This window comes from Hemicordylus capensis, chromosome 1, assembly GCF_027244095.1.
Source record: "Hemicordylus capensis ecotype Gifberg chromosome 1, rHemCap1.1.pri, whole genome shotgun sequence".
NCBI lineage: Eukaryota > Metazoa > Chordata > Lepidosauria > Squamata > Cordylidae > Hemicordylus > Hemicordylus capensis.
Genome location: NC_069657.1, coordinates 71,379,159 through 71,393,288, shown reverse-complemented (window position 1 = coordinate 71,393,288; position 14,130 = coordinate 71,379,159). Strand labels below are relative to the sequence as shown.

General features: G+C 43.3%; 1 protein-coding gene across 9 annotated transcripts in view; it reads left to right on the top strand.

Moving 5' to 3' along the window:
* Nucleotides 1-12,389, top strand: part of EXD1 (exonuclease 3'-5' domain containing 1) — a 57,303-nt gene extending 44,914 nt beyond the window's left edge. For all 9 annotated transcript variants that reach the window (XM_053285813.1, XM_053285812.1, XM_053285809.1 and 6 more), the window contains 5 exons: nt 122-226; nt 353-433; nt 3,623-3,766; nt 8,384-8,575; nt 10,491-12,389. In XM_053285813.1, coding sequence (XP_053141788.1) covers nt 122-226; nt 353-433; nt 3,623-3,766; nt 8,384-8,575; nt 10,491-11,183 — 1,215 coding nt within the window. In that variant the 3' untranslated portion in view covers nt 11,184-12,389. The remainder of the gene's footprint in view (nt 1-121; nt 227-352; nt 434-3,622; nt 3,767-8,383; nt 8,576-10,490) is intronic.
* The last annotated feature ends 1,741 nt before the right edge of the window (nt 12,390-14,130 follow it).

Below are 14,130 nucleotides of genomic sequence, written 5' to 3'. Positions count from 1 at the left end.
GAGTCGCCACCAAACGAACTGGTAGTAACTGGATATGGACCTCCCCAGATGACCTTAACGTGCGGTGGGGATCATGCAAAAGAAGGCACTCTCTAAGAGCCTTCTCTCCTATTTACTATAGGTAGCAACAAGGAGCCAGGTTTTCTTATTTGATGTTTTCCTTCTGGGAGCTCGAGTGTTCAAGAATGGCCTCCAAATGGTACTGGAAGACCAGAGCATCTTGAAAGTATGTATTTTTCAGCAAGACAAGGGATATCACATGCAGTGAAAATGTGGAATATATTAAACACAGCAAGAAGAAAAATTATCATACATGTATCCTACATTTTATTAGCTTCCTCTCATTCTTTAGGTTATCCATGACTGCCGGTGGCTTTCTGATTGTCTCTCTCACCAGTATGGAATTATGCTCTCCAATGTATTTGATACACAGGTAATTTGCTGGGTGGTTTGGTCTACAATTAGATTTTTTTATATAAAAGCTGAACTTTGAGAAATAAATATTTTTACCTTCAGGGATGTTTGTCCTTAATTCCATATGGATGAACATGGATGATACGTTTGGTATGGTATGATATGGTATGGTATGAAAATTTTGATATGGATGAAAATGGATGATACTAAAAGTATCATTCATATGGATGATACTTTTCACAGTATCTGATTCATATCAGGAAATCAGTATTGTGAGAAACTGCATCAGTTTTCAAAGCCCCATAAATGTTTATTCCTCATAGCTGTGTAAAGAAGCAGGCAGTGTTGGCATTGCAGACTCTGCCTACATTGCAGCTACCTGCTACTCCTTCATAAAATGTTCATAAAACCCAGTCTGTTGCCCATATGCCGCCTCCTACCATTACATATCACTGATTAGTTAAAAGAACATTCCAGAGTCTGCAAAAATCCAAGTACCAGATTAATTAAAATATACACATAATTTAAAATAAAGATTAGTTAAGTCTTATCCAATATGGATTATTATTTATTTATCACATGTGTATAAATTTGTATCAAATTTGGGCAGTTTACAACATAAAACAAGTTTAAAAAACATAAAATAAAAACCTTAAAACAAATTAAAATTACAGTCAAATTTAAAAAGTTTGGGTGGAGAGATAAGTCTTTAGGTACTTTTAAAAGTTGTCAGAAATAGGGAGGCTTTTATTTCAGCAGGGAGCACATTCCAGAGTCTCAGGGTAGCAACAGAGAAGGCCCGTCCCTATGTGGTCAATTGACAAGCTGGTGGCAACTGCAGACAAACTTCTCCAGATGATCTCAATGGGCAATTCAGCTCATGGTGAAGAAGACATTCTCTTAAATACCCAGAGCCTAATTTAGGGCTTTATAGGTTATAACCAGCACTTTGTATTTTGCCCAGAAACTTATTGGAAGCCAATATAGCACTTTTAGTATGGGAGTAATATATTATCTCAGAGATGACCCAGAGACCAACCTGGTTGCTGCATTCTGTACCAACTGCAGTTTCCAGGCTATGTACAAAGGCAGGCCCACATAGAACACATTGCACTAGTCAAGTCTGGAGTTTACCTGCACATGTACCACTGTTCTGAGGTCATTCATCTCAAGACATGAGCGCTGTAGGCAAGGTTTGACAGCCTTGCAGAAGGCCAATATGACGGGTTGCCAAGGAATCAAACAGCAGAACGCTTAACCCAAGCCTGCCCAATCTGACCCAAATCTTTGCTGATTTTTAGAATGAACTTACCTTTGTGAGTGAATGCCTTCATCACCTCATGTTCCCCACCCCACAGCCCAGAGGCAGGGAAGTTTAAAGTAGAAATCATTGCATTCTCTGTCATGGAGAAAAATGCAGGCGAGTCAGATCAAAAAAGTGGGCGGTGGGGAGGGCTCAGGTTACAGCAGCCTTTAGTCTCAATTCTGCATATCTAAAGCCTATGTTAAAACCCACATTTTGCAGTTCGTGCTTGTATTTAACTCAGGAATTTCTTCCTCCCCCTCCCCTGGACTCCCTCCACGGGATTTCACCAATCTGCTAATTCCCCACCCAGTGCTTGCAATTGCAAATACTCAGAACAGACCATACCCAACAGCTGTCAAACTCCCCTTCATTGAGTTTTGAAAAATGCCACGACACACATCAAGGGAAAGCGGTGGGGCATAACAGTCTTTCTTCAAAAGCCGCTGGAAATAGAGGATTATTTCAAGCCAGACATAAATCGGGCTAAGACAGAATGTGCAGTCTTGATTCGGGGGGAAACAGAGTCCAGTCTGTTCTGGTCCCTGATAGCCTGAAAGGACTTCAAAATAAAGGCAGCTGATAGGTGGACTCATACTCTCCATCCCGAAGGAGATTCAAACCAAAAGCCATGTATGTAAAGCCTCCAGGCTGGCCTTTTAGGGAGTTTATGCCTCCTCCTGATGATGTTGACATGAAGAGATAGATTTGGGTGCTGTCAGCATACTGATAACACCCTGCACCAAATCTCCCAGCGGTTTCATGTAGTTTTAAAAAGCATTGGAGAAAATATGGAGCCCTGGGGGACACCATACAAACTCATATTTTGAAGAGAAACAGTCTCCAAAGGATACCATCTGGAATCTGCCCGAAAGATAGCAGCAGAACCACTGCAAAGCAGTGCCTCTCATCTCCAATACTCTCGGACGTTCCAGAAGAATACTATGGTTGATACTATGGAAAGTCACCAAAAGATCCAAAAGGACCAACAGAGTCACACTCCCTCTGTCAATTCCCAATTGGAGATCATCCATCAGGCTGACCAAGGCAGTCTCCACCCCTCAGCCCACCCAAAAGCCAGTTTGAAACGGGTCTAGATAATCACTTCCCTCCAAGACTATATGGAGCTGGGAGGCCACCACCCTCTCAATTACTTTGCCCAGCCATGGAAGATTGGAGACAGCCCTGTAGTTGCTTAACTCTGAGGAATCCAATGCAGACTTCTTCAGAAAAGGTCTAATGATTACCGCCTTAAGACAGGGAGGCAACCTACCCTCCCTCATAGAAGCATTTATAACTTCTATCAGGCCTTCTACAGCAACCCCTGCCAGATAGTATAAGCCGTGTCGGGCAAGGGTCAAGAGAACAGGTGGTAGGCCGCACCATTCCAAACAGCTTGTCCACATCCTCACAAGTTGCAAACTGGAAATGATCCAGCCTAACCACATATGAGGAGTTGCTGGACAACTCTGATTCCAGTAATTGTAGGATCTGAATCTGTCTGAATACAAGAGATTTTGTCCACAAATAACTCATTAAAAATATCACAGCGGGTAATTGATGTTTCCAAATTCAGATTCAAGGGAGGAGGGTTATGTACTAGCCCCCTTACAACTCTGAACAGCTCTGCTGGATGTGAGCTAGCGGATGCAATATGGGCAGAAAAGAATCACTTTTTTGCCATACATATTGCCAGAACATAGGTCTTTAAATAGGCTCTATATTGGAATCATATTCGTAATCTGTTGGATTTGAGTCAAGTCTGTCTTCACTGTGCTCCAAACATCTACCTTGCTGCTTCAGCTCCTGTAGGTCTTCCGATTAGAGCAGTAGTTTTGTTGTTAGCATGCTTATGACCAGCAAATTGTGGCTATGCCTTAACAATCCTTTGCTTTCCATCTATAGGTTGCAGATGTTTTGCACTTCTCAATGGAAACGGGTGGCTTCCTTCCACACCGCATCAGGACTTTACAAGAGTGCTTAATACAGCACCTCAGGATGCCTTATAAAAGTGTTTATTTTTTGGAACGAAGGCAGCATGCAGTTGAGGTAAGGAGGTCAAGTGGTACTGCCCTTTCTTAAGCAAAATAGGATCTGGACATGACTCCTTACAGGCTTTATATTAATTGGGTTGTACTTATAGTTTGTCTTCCTCTGGAGGAAAGGAATCTTTGAATACAAACAATTCCCTTTTTTATTTGGAACTAACCTGTTATTTGTTAGGGCAAATAACAAATAGGCACACTTCACATCATGTAATGTATAATAAATAGATACTATCAAAGTTAAATGCAGCCCAGAATTTTAATAATTTAAGATCCAGCCCTGCTTGATCAGGCCTAAGCCCTATTTAGTCAAACATTCTGTTTCACACAGTGGCCCACCAGATGCCTCTGAGAAGCCCACAGGCAAGAGGGGAGGGCATGCCCTCTCTCTTGCTGTTGCTCGTCTACAACTGGTATTTAGAGGCATCTTGCCTCTTAGGCTGTAGGAGTCCTATAGGGCTATAGGTGGTCTATATATTTACCAAGGTATGAGTGAAAATAGAAGAATAGAAAGAGGATCTTTCTGGGGGAGTGGGCAACAAAATGGCAAATGTGGTTAGCCAGTGTAAAGTGATGCATATTGGGGCAAAAAACCCCAACTTCACATATAGGCTGATGGGATCTGAGCTGTCAGTGACTGACAAGAAGAGGGATCTTGGGATCATGGTGGACAGCTTGTTGAAAGTGTCGACTCTATGTGCAGCAGCTGTGAAAGAGGCTAATTCCATGTTTGGAATCATTAGGAATGGGATTGGAAATAAAACTGCAAATATTATAATGCCCTTATACAAAACTTTGGTGCCACCACATTTGGAGTACTGAATACAGTTCTGGTCACCATATCTTAAGGAGGACATTGCATAACTGGAAAAGATGCAGAAGAGGGCAACCAAGATGATCAGGGGCCTGGAGCACCTTTCTTATGATCTAAAGCTACAACACTTGAGGCCTTTTAGTTTAGAAAAAAGACAACTGAGGGGAGACACAATAGAGATTTATAAAATTATGCATGGTGTGGAGAAATCTGATAGAGAGAAATTTTTCTCCCTCTGTCATAACAATAGAACGAGGGGTCATCCCATGAAACTGATTTTTGAGAAATTTCGGATCAACAAAAGGAAATACTTTTTCACTCAACATAAATCAACCTATGGAATTCTCTGCTACAAGATGTGGTGACAGCCAACAACCTCGATGACTTTAAGAGGGTTTATAAATTAATGAAGTACAGGTCTATCAGTGGCTACTAGTCTGTGGGGTATAGGCCACCTTTGGCCTCAGAAGCAAGATGCATTGAAATACCAGATGCAGGGGAGCAGCAGCAGGAGAGAGGGCATGCACATATCTCTTGCCTATGGGCTTCCCAGAGGCATCTGGTAGGCCACTGTGTGAAGCAGGATGCTGGACTAGATTTATTCTGATTTATTCCTCTCTTCACTCCCTCCCTACCCCTGTAAATGTCAGGTATAGTCTAGAACAAAAACATACTTTGCTTGTAAATGACTCTATGAGTGCCATAATCTACATTTTCATACAGGCTCAGTGCAGCTTCTTGTGATTTTATGGTGCAAACGTCTGAAAATCTTTTTGCTGTTATGTTATGACCCCCCAAGTTTCCTCCATAGAACTCAAGGTGGTATACATGTCTTTCCCACATCTCCCCCCCTGCTTTTATGCTAAACAACCCTGTGAGATAGTCCAAAAGGGCCTGGAATTCAAAAAGGGAAGACTGCCAAGGGGAAAAGTGGTAACTAGATTTTATTCCTGGGAGGGACATGAAAGTCTTAAAAAAATAAAATAATGCAGGAATCTAAAGAAGATGAAAGGCTGAGAGGGACAGTGAAAAAACAGGGAAAGGGTGAAAGGTGGTGAAGTGGGAGCAGCAAACAGTGAAAGTTGATAGCTGAGTACATAAATAACTTTCCATCTTTCTAGCCTCAAGGGCTGCAATCCTGTGTGTTCTTATCTGACAGTAAGTCTTATTAAATTCAGTGGGACTTGCTTCTGAGAAAGATGCACATGCAAATCTGCTTGTAAAGTACAGTATTTTAATGCTACAATGGATTTTTCTGCAGTGTGTTTACAATGCTTGTTTTAATTATTTACTTGTATTTATATACCATCTGATATGTGATATATAGCAATACACGTGAAAACAAAACGCTATATGGATTTAATAAAAGAGAATCCATACACACATACACACAATACCCCTTAGGGAACACTATTCAATTAAGCAAGGAGTTGCAAAACTCAATCAATAAAACTATGCTTACATACACACAACGTAGTCATTAAGATCAGGAGCAGAGCCACCATTGGGCCAACGGGTTCAAAGAACCTGGGCCGCGCCCAATCAGGGGGCGAGCCTCGCAGCCCTGACAAACACCTCCCCGCCGCATGTCTGATGTCAGATGTGGGGGTGCTGGTTTAGCTCCCGAGCAGGGGCCATGCGGCTCCTCCGGGAGCTAAACTAAGGCTGGCGCTGCATTCGCAGCACAGCCAGGAGTGGCTCTTCCCTGCAGGGAAGAGCCGCTCCTGTCTGGGCTGCAAATGCAGCACCAGCTTTAGTTTAGCTCCCGGAGGGGCCGTGCAGCCCCTTCGGGAGTTGAACTCCAACTCCCAAACGGAGCCTCAAGGCTCCGTTCGGGAGCCAGACCACGCCGGACGTGGGCGGCGTCAGACATGGGGGGCGGGGTTAGTGGGGCTGCTGCTGCGGCCACACACGGGCTGCTGGTGGTCTGGCTCTGCGCCTGCGAGGGAGGGTGCACTTATCCCTCCCTCCACTTCTCCCAACCCCGCCAGTGATCAGTTTTTTAAAAGTCCTTTGGTGTGGCAGTATATCTCCTTGCTGCCCCGTCCCCAAAAAGGGAAAAAAATTGAGCCCTGGTGGGGGGAAAGCGGAGGGAGGGATAAGTGCAACCTCCCCCGCCCTTAAAGTCTGATCCCTCCGCCCGATTCCGTGCACATCCCTACAAACAGCAACTGCACTCACAAGAACGTAAGAATATAAAACAGGTATATTTCTGCAAATATGCCTGAGCAAAACATTTCAACACGCAACTTGACACATTCCCATAATCCCACATATTTCTTCCCTGCTTTGTCTCAAAAGCAGAGGTCATACTTGGCACCTGGCGTGGGTCACAGTCACGCTTGGATACCTGGCTCAGTGCAGGCCAGCAGCATGGTGACCACACCACCCGGGACAGACTAAAGAGGCTGGGCGCAGAGGGTGTGGAGGCCCTGGACTTTGGCCCGGAAGTCCAGGGGTAAAAGCACCCCTAGCTAAGTGCTTAAAAGATCTGGGGCTACCCAGGTCCACAGTCTCCCTTTGGATCATAAAACTCAATCATGCCCATCCCCAATAATTATGTATGTTTTAAAAAGTCTCTAATATTATAATCCCAACACCCGTGATGAAGGGTGTTGGAAGCAACAGCAGAGAGGTGGGTGAGTATCCGAGGCTCTCTCCCAAGTTCTGTGCAGGAGCCCCCACGGCTGCCCTCTCGGCAGGAGGTGGCTGATGAGATTCAGGGCTCAGAGCAATTCATTGGGGGCCCGCTGTACCCCATGGGCCACCCCCTGTTGGACTACAACTCCCACCATCCCCAGCCAAAATGGGTTGGGGCAGACCCAAGTTTGAGAACAGCCCCCTGGCCATTGTGGCTGTGGATGATAGGAGTTGTAGTCTGGCACCGTTTGGGGACTCGTGTTTGAGAAACCCTGGCTTAGGCCAACTGGGTCTGGGAAGGGAAGGGTTGTTCAGGTCTGGTGGAGGGCTGGCAAGCATGGAGTGGGGGCACAGGCAATCTGGAGTGGGGTGAGCACAGGGATGTAGTTGTAATTGAGTGGATGGGTTCAAACAACCTGGGCCTCCTAGCTACTGAGGGCCCCCCAGCTCCACCCCTCCCGATTTTCTTCATTATCTCCCTCACTCTCAGGGACCACAGGGGAGAGGAGCAAACACAGGCCCCCTCTCTCCTAGCTACACCCCTGATTAAGATGGTCTCCATATCAAATTTAAAAGTCCAATAGTCTAAAAGCTCATCAATAAGATGGGAGAAGTCAAGTCAATCTTCCCAATGTCTTGTTTTAGACGAGGGATAATATGTCATAGTTTTGCCAGCATCTGTTCATGGATATGCTGTTGCCAGACATGTTTCAACTCTAATTGAGTTGTCTTCAGTAGCAAATGTAGTATTTAACAGAATATCACTGTAAGACAAAACATGCAAGATAAGCATCTCAACAGAGGCTGGTAACAAATATAGTGTAATACAAATTGCCACATGGAAATCGAAAGTGGACTAAATTACAGTAACTCAATAGACCATATAATCAAAACACATCAGGCAAAATTATAAACCTCAATAAAAAGGCAATATAGCCATATAAATCCTGTAAGTTAGGGTAATATTATCCTAATGCAGCTGAGTGCTGGTGGCTTGCCCAAGGTCACCTGGTGAGTTTATGGCAGAGGCAAGATTCAACCAGTAATGCCTGTGATACTTGGCGCTTACCCACATTGCTACACCAGCAACTGCATTTCCACTTAAAAAAAAAAAAAAGACTAACTTTTTTCCTGCTCTATTTGTCATTTTACATTTGGGTCTTGCAGAAAGACCCTGAGATATGGTTTGTGAGACCTCTTCCACCTGCATTGCTGAATGTGTTAGCTCTGGAGACGGCATATCTCCTTCCTCTCCGCTTGCTGCTACTGGATGAAATTATGTCTGATTTAACAACTTTGGTGGATAGATACCTAAATGCATTTCGAGAAGGTTCTGCAGACCCTCTGGGGAGCACAGAGGTAAGTACAGCCTTTTTAGCATTTCCAATCAGTGGAGTTGCCTAACTCTATATTGCTGCCAATCTTCTCTTATTCAGAATTACCAACAGCCAAGTTCAAACATCATATGGATGTATAATTCAGTTTCTCCATACATAAGATGAATAATTCTGTTGAAGATACCAGTGATTGGGTGCAAGGGCATAGGGAAGCTGCCAGAAGCATAGCTAGGGGAGATGGGGCCCATGTTCACCCCTCTCCCCAGTGACGCCTCGGAGTGAGGGAGATAATCAAGAAAATAGGGAGGGGTGGAGCTGGGGGGCCCTCAGGAGGTGGGGGCCCCAGGTTCTTTGAACCCATCTGCTCAATTATAGCCACACCCTTGGAAGCTGCCAGCAACTCCAGAACAGGTTAGGGTTACCTAATCCTAACCTGCTCCCCCACCATAATGCCTGCACCTGCCACGCCCCTTGCTGGCATCAGAAGCACGCAGATGCAGGGGGCATAGCCGACACTAGGGCACTAGCCCCTTGCCCTATCCCAGCCAGCACTTTGTCCCACCCAGGCAGGATACTTCTATCCTCTTCCTGCTTGGAGGGAGAGAAAGGAAGCAGCCAACTGGCAGACAAAGCACTGGCTGACTAACTGGGAAAAGGTGAGGGGCCCCCACCTGTCTCTCAACTGGCTAATGCTTTGTTCACTGGTTGGGGCCATGGAAGGGATGCCCATGGGACAACAGGTGTCTTGGCAGCCAGCGACCCAGGGATGCTTGTCCCCTTCCTCGTCCAGTGGTGGCTATGCCACTGATGAGGTGTTTTTGTTTTCTACTTCCTATTGTTAAGTGTTCAGTTTTGGAGACAACAGTGGGTCTTCCTGGTGTGCACTGCTTGAATAATGTTTGATGGATTCACACGGTAGACTTGGTTCAACCAGAAAGCATGTTCTTTTGAATCAAGGACATGTTAATTATGTTGAATCTGTTTGAAATCAATACAGGATTTCCTTCATAATCTTTTAGAATCCATAGTCAGGGCTGGAGTCGGCATTCTGTACTATGTGATGTTTGTTCTGTTCTGTTAAATTTTATACTGTGCTTATTGTTTTACTGTTGTGAGCCATCCCAAGCAGTATTGTACTTGAGGGGCAGGATATAAACTTTTTTCAATAAATAATTAAATCACTGGGAACATGCCACAGGCCTCCTGCTGATCCCCGAGACTATCTCTTTACCCACAGCCTTTGTAGAGCTGTTCTGTTGAGAGGCTGGAGGGAGTCGATGGAGAATGCGTTGCCAAAAGCCCTTTGAAACCTGGAGCTGATCCTGACTACAGTTGTTAAAAATATGTAACTGTTGAAACCTGGAGCTGATCCTGACTACAGTTGTGAAAAATATGTAACTGTGTGTATAATATAAATACTTATAAATATATTACTTCAGGACTTTAAAAAAAATCATATTCCTGGCTTTCAAGATTTCAGCTGATATTAATCAGCAACATTAATGTTGCTGTCAATGTTGCTCTGTTAGTTTTGGAGATGGAAGAGGTGAGCATCATACTATAGTAACTATTACTTGCAAAACCTCCAGCTTTGAGAAAATTTGAGAAATGTTTCTAGCTATTGCTAAAATATCAAGCCTGCCAAGCTTGCTAATCTGTATATACTTATTTGTGCACAAACACAAAAACGGGATCCAGATTGTCTTCTACTGATTCTCTACTTCAGTGTATAGGGCAGGTTAGCATTCTGGGAGTAATTCACCAAGCACAGAATACACAACCTCTTTCATTCACTGGGGCTTACATGAAGAACACTTCCTATTAGAAACAAATGTAAGCTGTGTAGGAGGGATTGTCATCCCTAGAGTATTGCGTCCTTTATATATAGCTCCATCTAGAGCTCTAACTGTTACTTGTGTTTTGTTTGTTTAAATCAGATCTCTTGCATGGATCTACCTGAAGAGTTACGGCAGCTGGCTGATTTTTATAAGGTGCGAAGAGAGAGGGCAATGCAGAAGTTTCAGCTGAATGAGGAAGGTCTCCTCATCAGAACACTAGTGGAGCCGGTGGGAAGACAGGCAACAAGGAAAGAAGGAAACCAAAGTGATGGCATTGGCTTTATTTCTTCCTGTAAGGCACCATTCCCTCAAGCAGCCAGTGCCAGTTCTGTTCATCTCTGGGATCCAGTTTGTCAGGACAACTTGGTTGGGAAAGAAGACTGGGAGGCGAATAACTGCAATAATCAGTGGGCTGCCGTTAGTGGTAGTAATGAAGAATCTGAAATAGAGAAAAGAGGTTCAGTCTGTTGCAAATTACTGTTCAAAGAGACTGCGGCAAGGGAAAAGGAACTGTCTCCAAAGTTCAAACAACAAAGAAAGGTTGGTCTGACACTAGAAGAGGAAATCAAACAATTATTGCTAGAAGACAAGGACGAAGACATTCAAGCTGTTGCTGTTTCTGCCCCATCACCTCCAAAAATGAACAATTCTCACCAGATGTTTCAAGCTGCAAGATTGCCCTCGCCTCCTCTAAAGCCATCTTGCCAAACATTATCTAACATTGCATCGGGTCAGAATCTGTGTTTCTTTAACAACTCAAGGCAACCTTCCCCAGGTTTCCATAAGACCTAGGAGGGGTTTGCCAATTAGCTTGACCATGGCTTCAGAATTCAGCTGCTGACTGTCAGCCCCAAGCTCTAGAGGCAAATAGCAGGAATTATCAATATTTTTATGTTGCCAAACTGGAAAATGTGCTTTATTTGAAACAAAAATCTGGAGGGATGGGTTTGATTGTCCTTGATTTTATTATTGTGTAGGATCCACCTCTTAATGTATACACAGCAGATACTACTGGCATTATTGTACCACTTCAGTCTCAGGTCTGCTGTGTTCAGATTGTTTTGGCAGTATTCCAAATTGTTTAGGAGAAAAGAAAACAAAATCTTTTTTTGCATTCATTATTTTTATAAGCTTATAGAGCATTCCCCACTTGTTCAAAGCATTTGCAGTGTTGGGGCATAACTAAATATCAAGCCAGGATACTTAGCTTTCCCCCCCTTCTCCCCATACAGTATTTTCAGTAATGTATATTGCAGTATTTGGAACAGAAATGTCTGTTTTCCATTCTGAAATGTGAAGTTGCCCTTAGAGCAATATATTGTTTATTGCACAAAATATCCATAGATTATTTGTACAACATGACCTTATACAAAGTAAGGGGCAAGCTGCTTTTTCTAGTGAAACAGCTACAGCCTGACCCTAACCATGTTTACTCCAAAGAAAATTCCATTGATTTTAATTGGACACATATCCAGGTATGTAGGTTTAGGACTGCAGCCTTAATTAGTATGTAGAATATAAGGTTTTGTCTTTTAAGACACATTCACAATAGCCACCCTAATGGGGATGTAGTACTGAGCGACTGTGTTCCAGGTTTCAAAGTAGTGGGCAGGTATTTAAATTGAAATGGGAAAACACCTTCAGTCAAACAGTGCAATACTAAATGAATTCCATGAAGGCTGTGATCCTAAGTATACTTCTTTAGAAAATGTTTTCACTGAAATATATGGGACTTATTCATTTCAGTGTAGGTTTCAGAGTCAAAGGGCAAAACTTCTTTTTCTAAGTTCAGCAATTATGCATTTCTTAAATTTCAGGTATGTACATTTCAGTGATTGGCATAGTGCTATCTTTTTGTTTAAGTAAGACTGCCCTGCCTCCCCACAAAGGTTCTCTTCACAAAGTAGTCACAATGTTGTGTTTAAAGTATAGTCTTGATTACCATCATATCTTATGTAGAAAAATAAAAAGATTTCTCTTGACTATCTTGAAATACAATTGCTTGGGCATGTTTGGAATGTGTCACAATACTTTTGATTTGGAAGATGTGAATCATATAATGTGAAGAAGATTATATTGAAAGTGCACACTGAGTATATGACAATATTACTAGCAAATATTACTTACTATGCTATTACTAATCAGTGCAATGCAGTACAATAGATACAAGGAGACAGACTTAGGTTCAAATCTCTGATCATCCTGGTTGCTTTTAAGCCAGACATTATCTCTCGGCCTAACCTACCTTCATATGTGTGTGTTAGGATAAAATACAGTATTTGCTGTTTAAGAGAAGGTCAGGATCCAGATATCTATAATGATTAGTTATGCATAACAAAGTTAGGAACATGCGAAGTTGCCTCATACCTAGTCAGACCATTGGTCCCTCTAGCTCCGTATTGTCTACACAGACTAGCAGTGGCTTCTCCAAGGTTACAGGCAGGAGTCTCCCAGCCCTGCCTTGGAGTTGCCAGGGTGGGAACTTGGAACCTTCGGCATACAGATGCTCTTCCCAGAATGGCCCCATCCCCTAAAGGGAATATCTTAGTGCACACATGTAGCCTCCCATTCAAATGCAAACCAGAGTGGACCCTGCTTAGCAAAGTGGACAATTCATGCTTGCATCCAGAAGACCAGCTCTCCCCCTCATAGTTGAAGGAACTTGCTTATTTTTTTATGGTTGTGTGTTTGACCAACTGTACTCAAAACTGTCCCAAAGCCAACCATCCATGTCAAATCCATATAATGGCTTCATTTTCTGTTTCATAGTAGAAGTGGCATGAAGTTCTGAAGAAACCTTTCAGTTAAGCTCTTAAAACCAATCTGTATACGGTGTTCTGCTGCTACTGTCTTGGGTTTATTTTTATCTGTTCCAAGCAGTGAATCTTCCAACGTTGTTGTAAAGACAACTCTCCTTGACCAAACCTAAGCGAATGTATTCTTGTTGAACAGGAAAACAGTGCCCCTCTTACAAATGTGGCATCTGCAATGTGCTGTGTGTGGGACTGCCTATGTATGTAGTCCAGAAACTGCAACTGGTCCAATCTTGCTCAGTATTGTCTACACAGGCTGGCAGTGGCTGCTCCAGTGCAGCACCCAGGTTGTCTCCAGGTCATCTCAGAAACCATAATGTTAACTTTGTTTTTAATCTGTATTACTGTAAAATTCAATATAGAAGGGGTTGTATAGAAATATACTAAATAAATGTTTTCAAAAGTGGAAACGCTTTATCACTTCAGCAGAAAACGGGTGGGGCGTGTGTGCACCAGGCACTATCACAATAGTGGAAGGTCAAACCTAAGAGAGTCTAACATATCACACCGTCAGCGTCTTAACAAAAATGAAACCATTTCCCCAAAACAGTACTATTCTAGCATCATATTTATGGTGACTTTCTAATGGCTGAGTATTCAAAGCTACTCTTTAAAACTGCTCCAAGAAAGGAGTTGAACGATAACACACAAACCCTCGTGGCTTTTTAAGATAAAGGTGGTTTAGCCAACCGGGGATTTAACAGAGAGTGATAATGCTAGCATAATAACCTGCGGCCTAGCAGGGCCTACACGGCCCCACCCCCATTACCAGGGCTAAGGTTAGTTAAATACTACGTCACTTCCAGACAGCACCCGTTGGAACATGCCTCTCGCGAGTGTTTGCTAGTGCCTCGCGCGAGAATTGCTAACTCACGCCCTTCTCTTCGGCCGAAAGTGTTCGGCAATTTCCGTCACTATCAGACTCG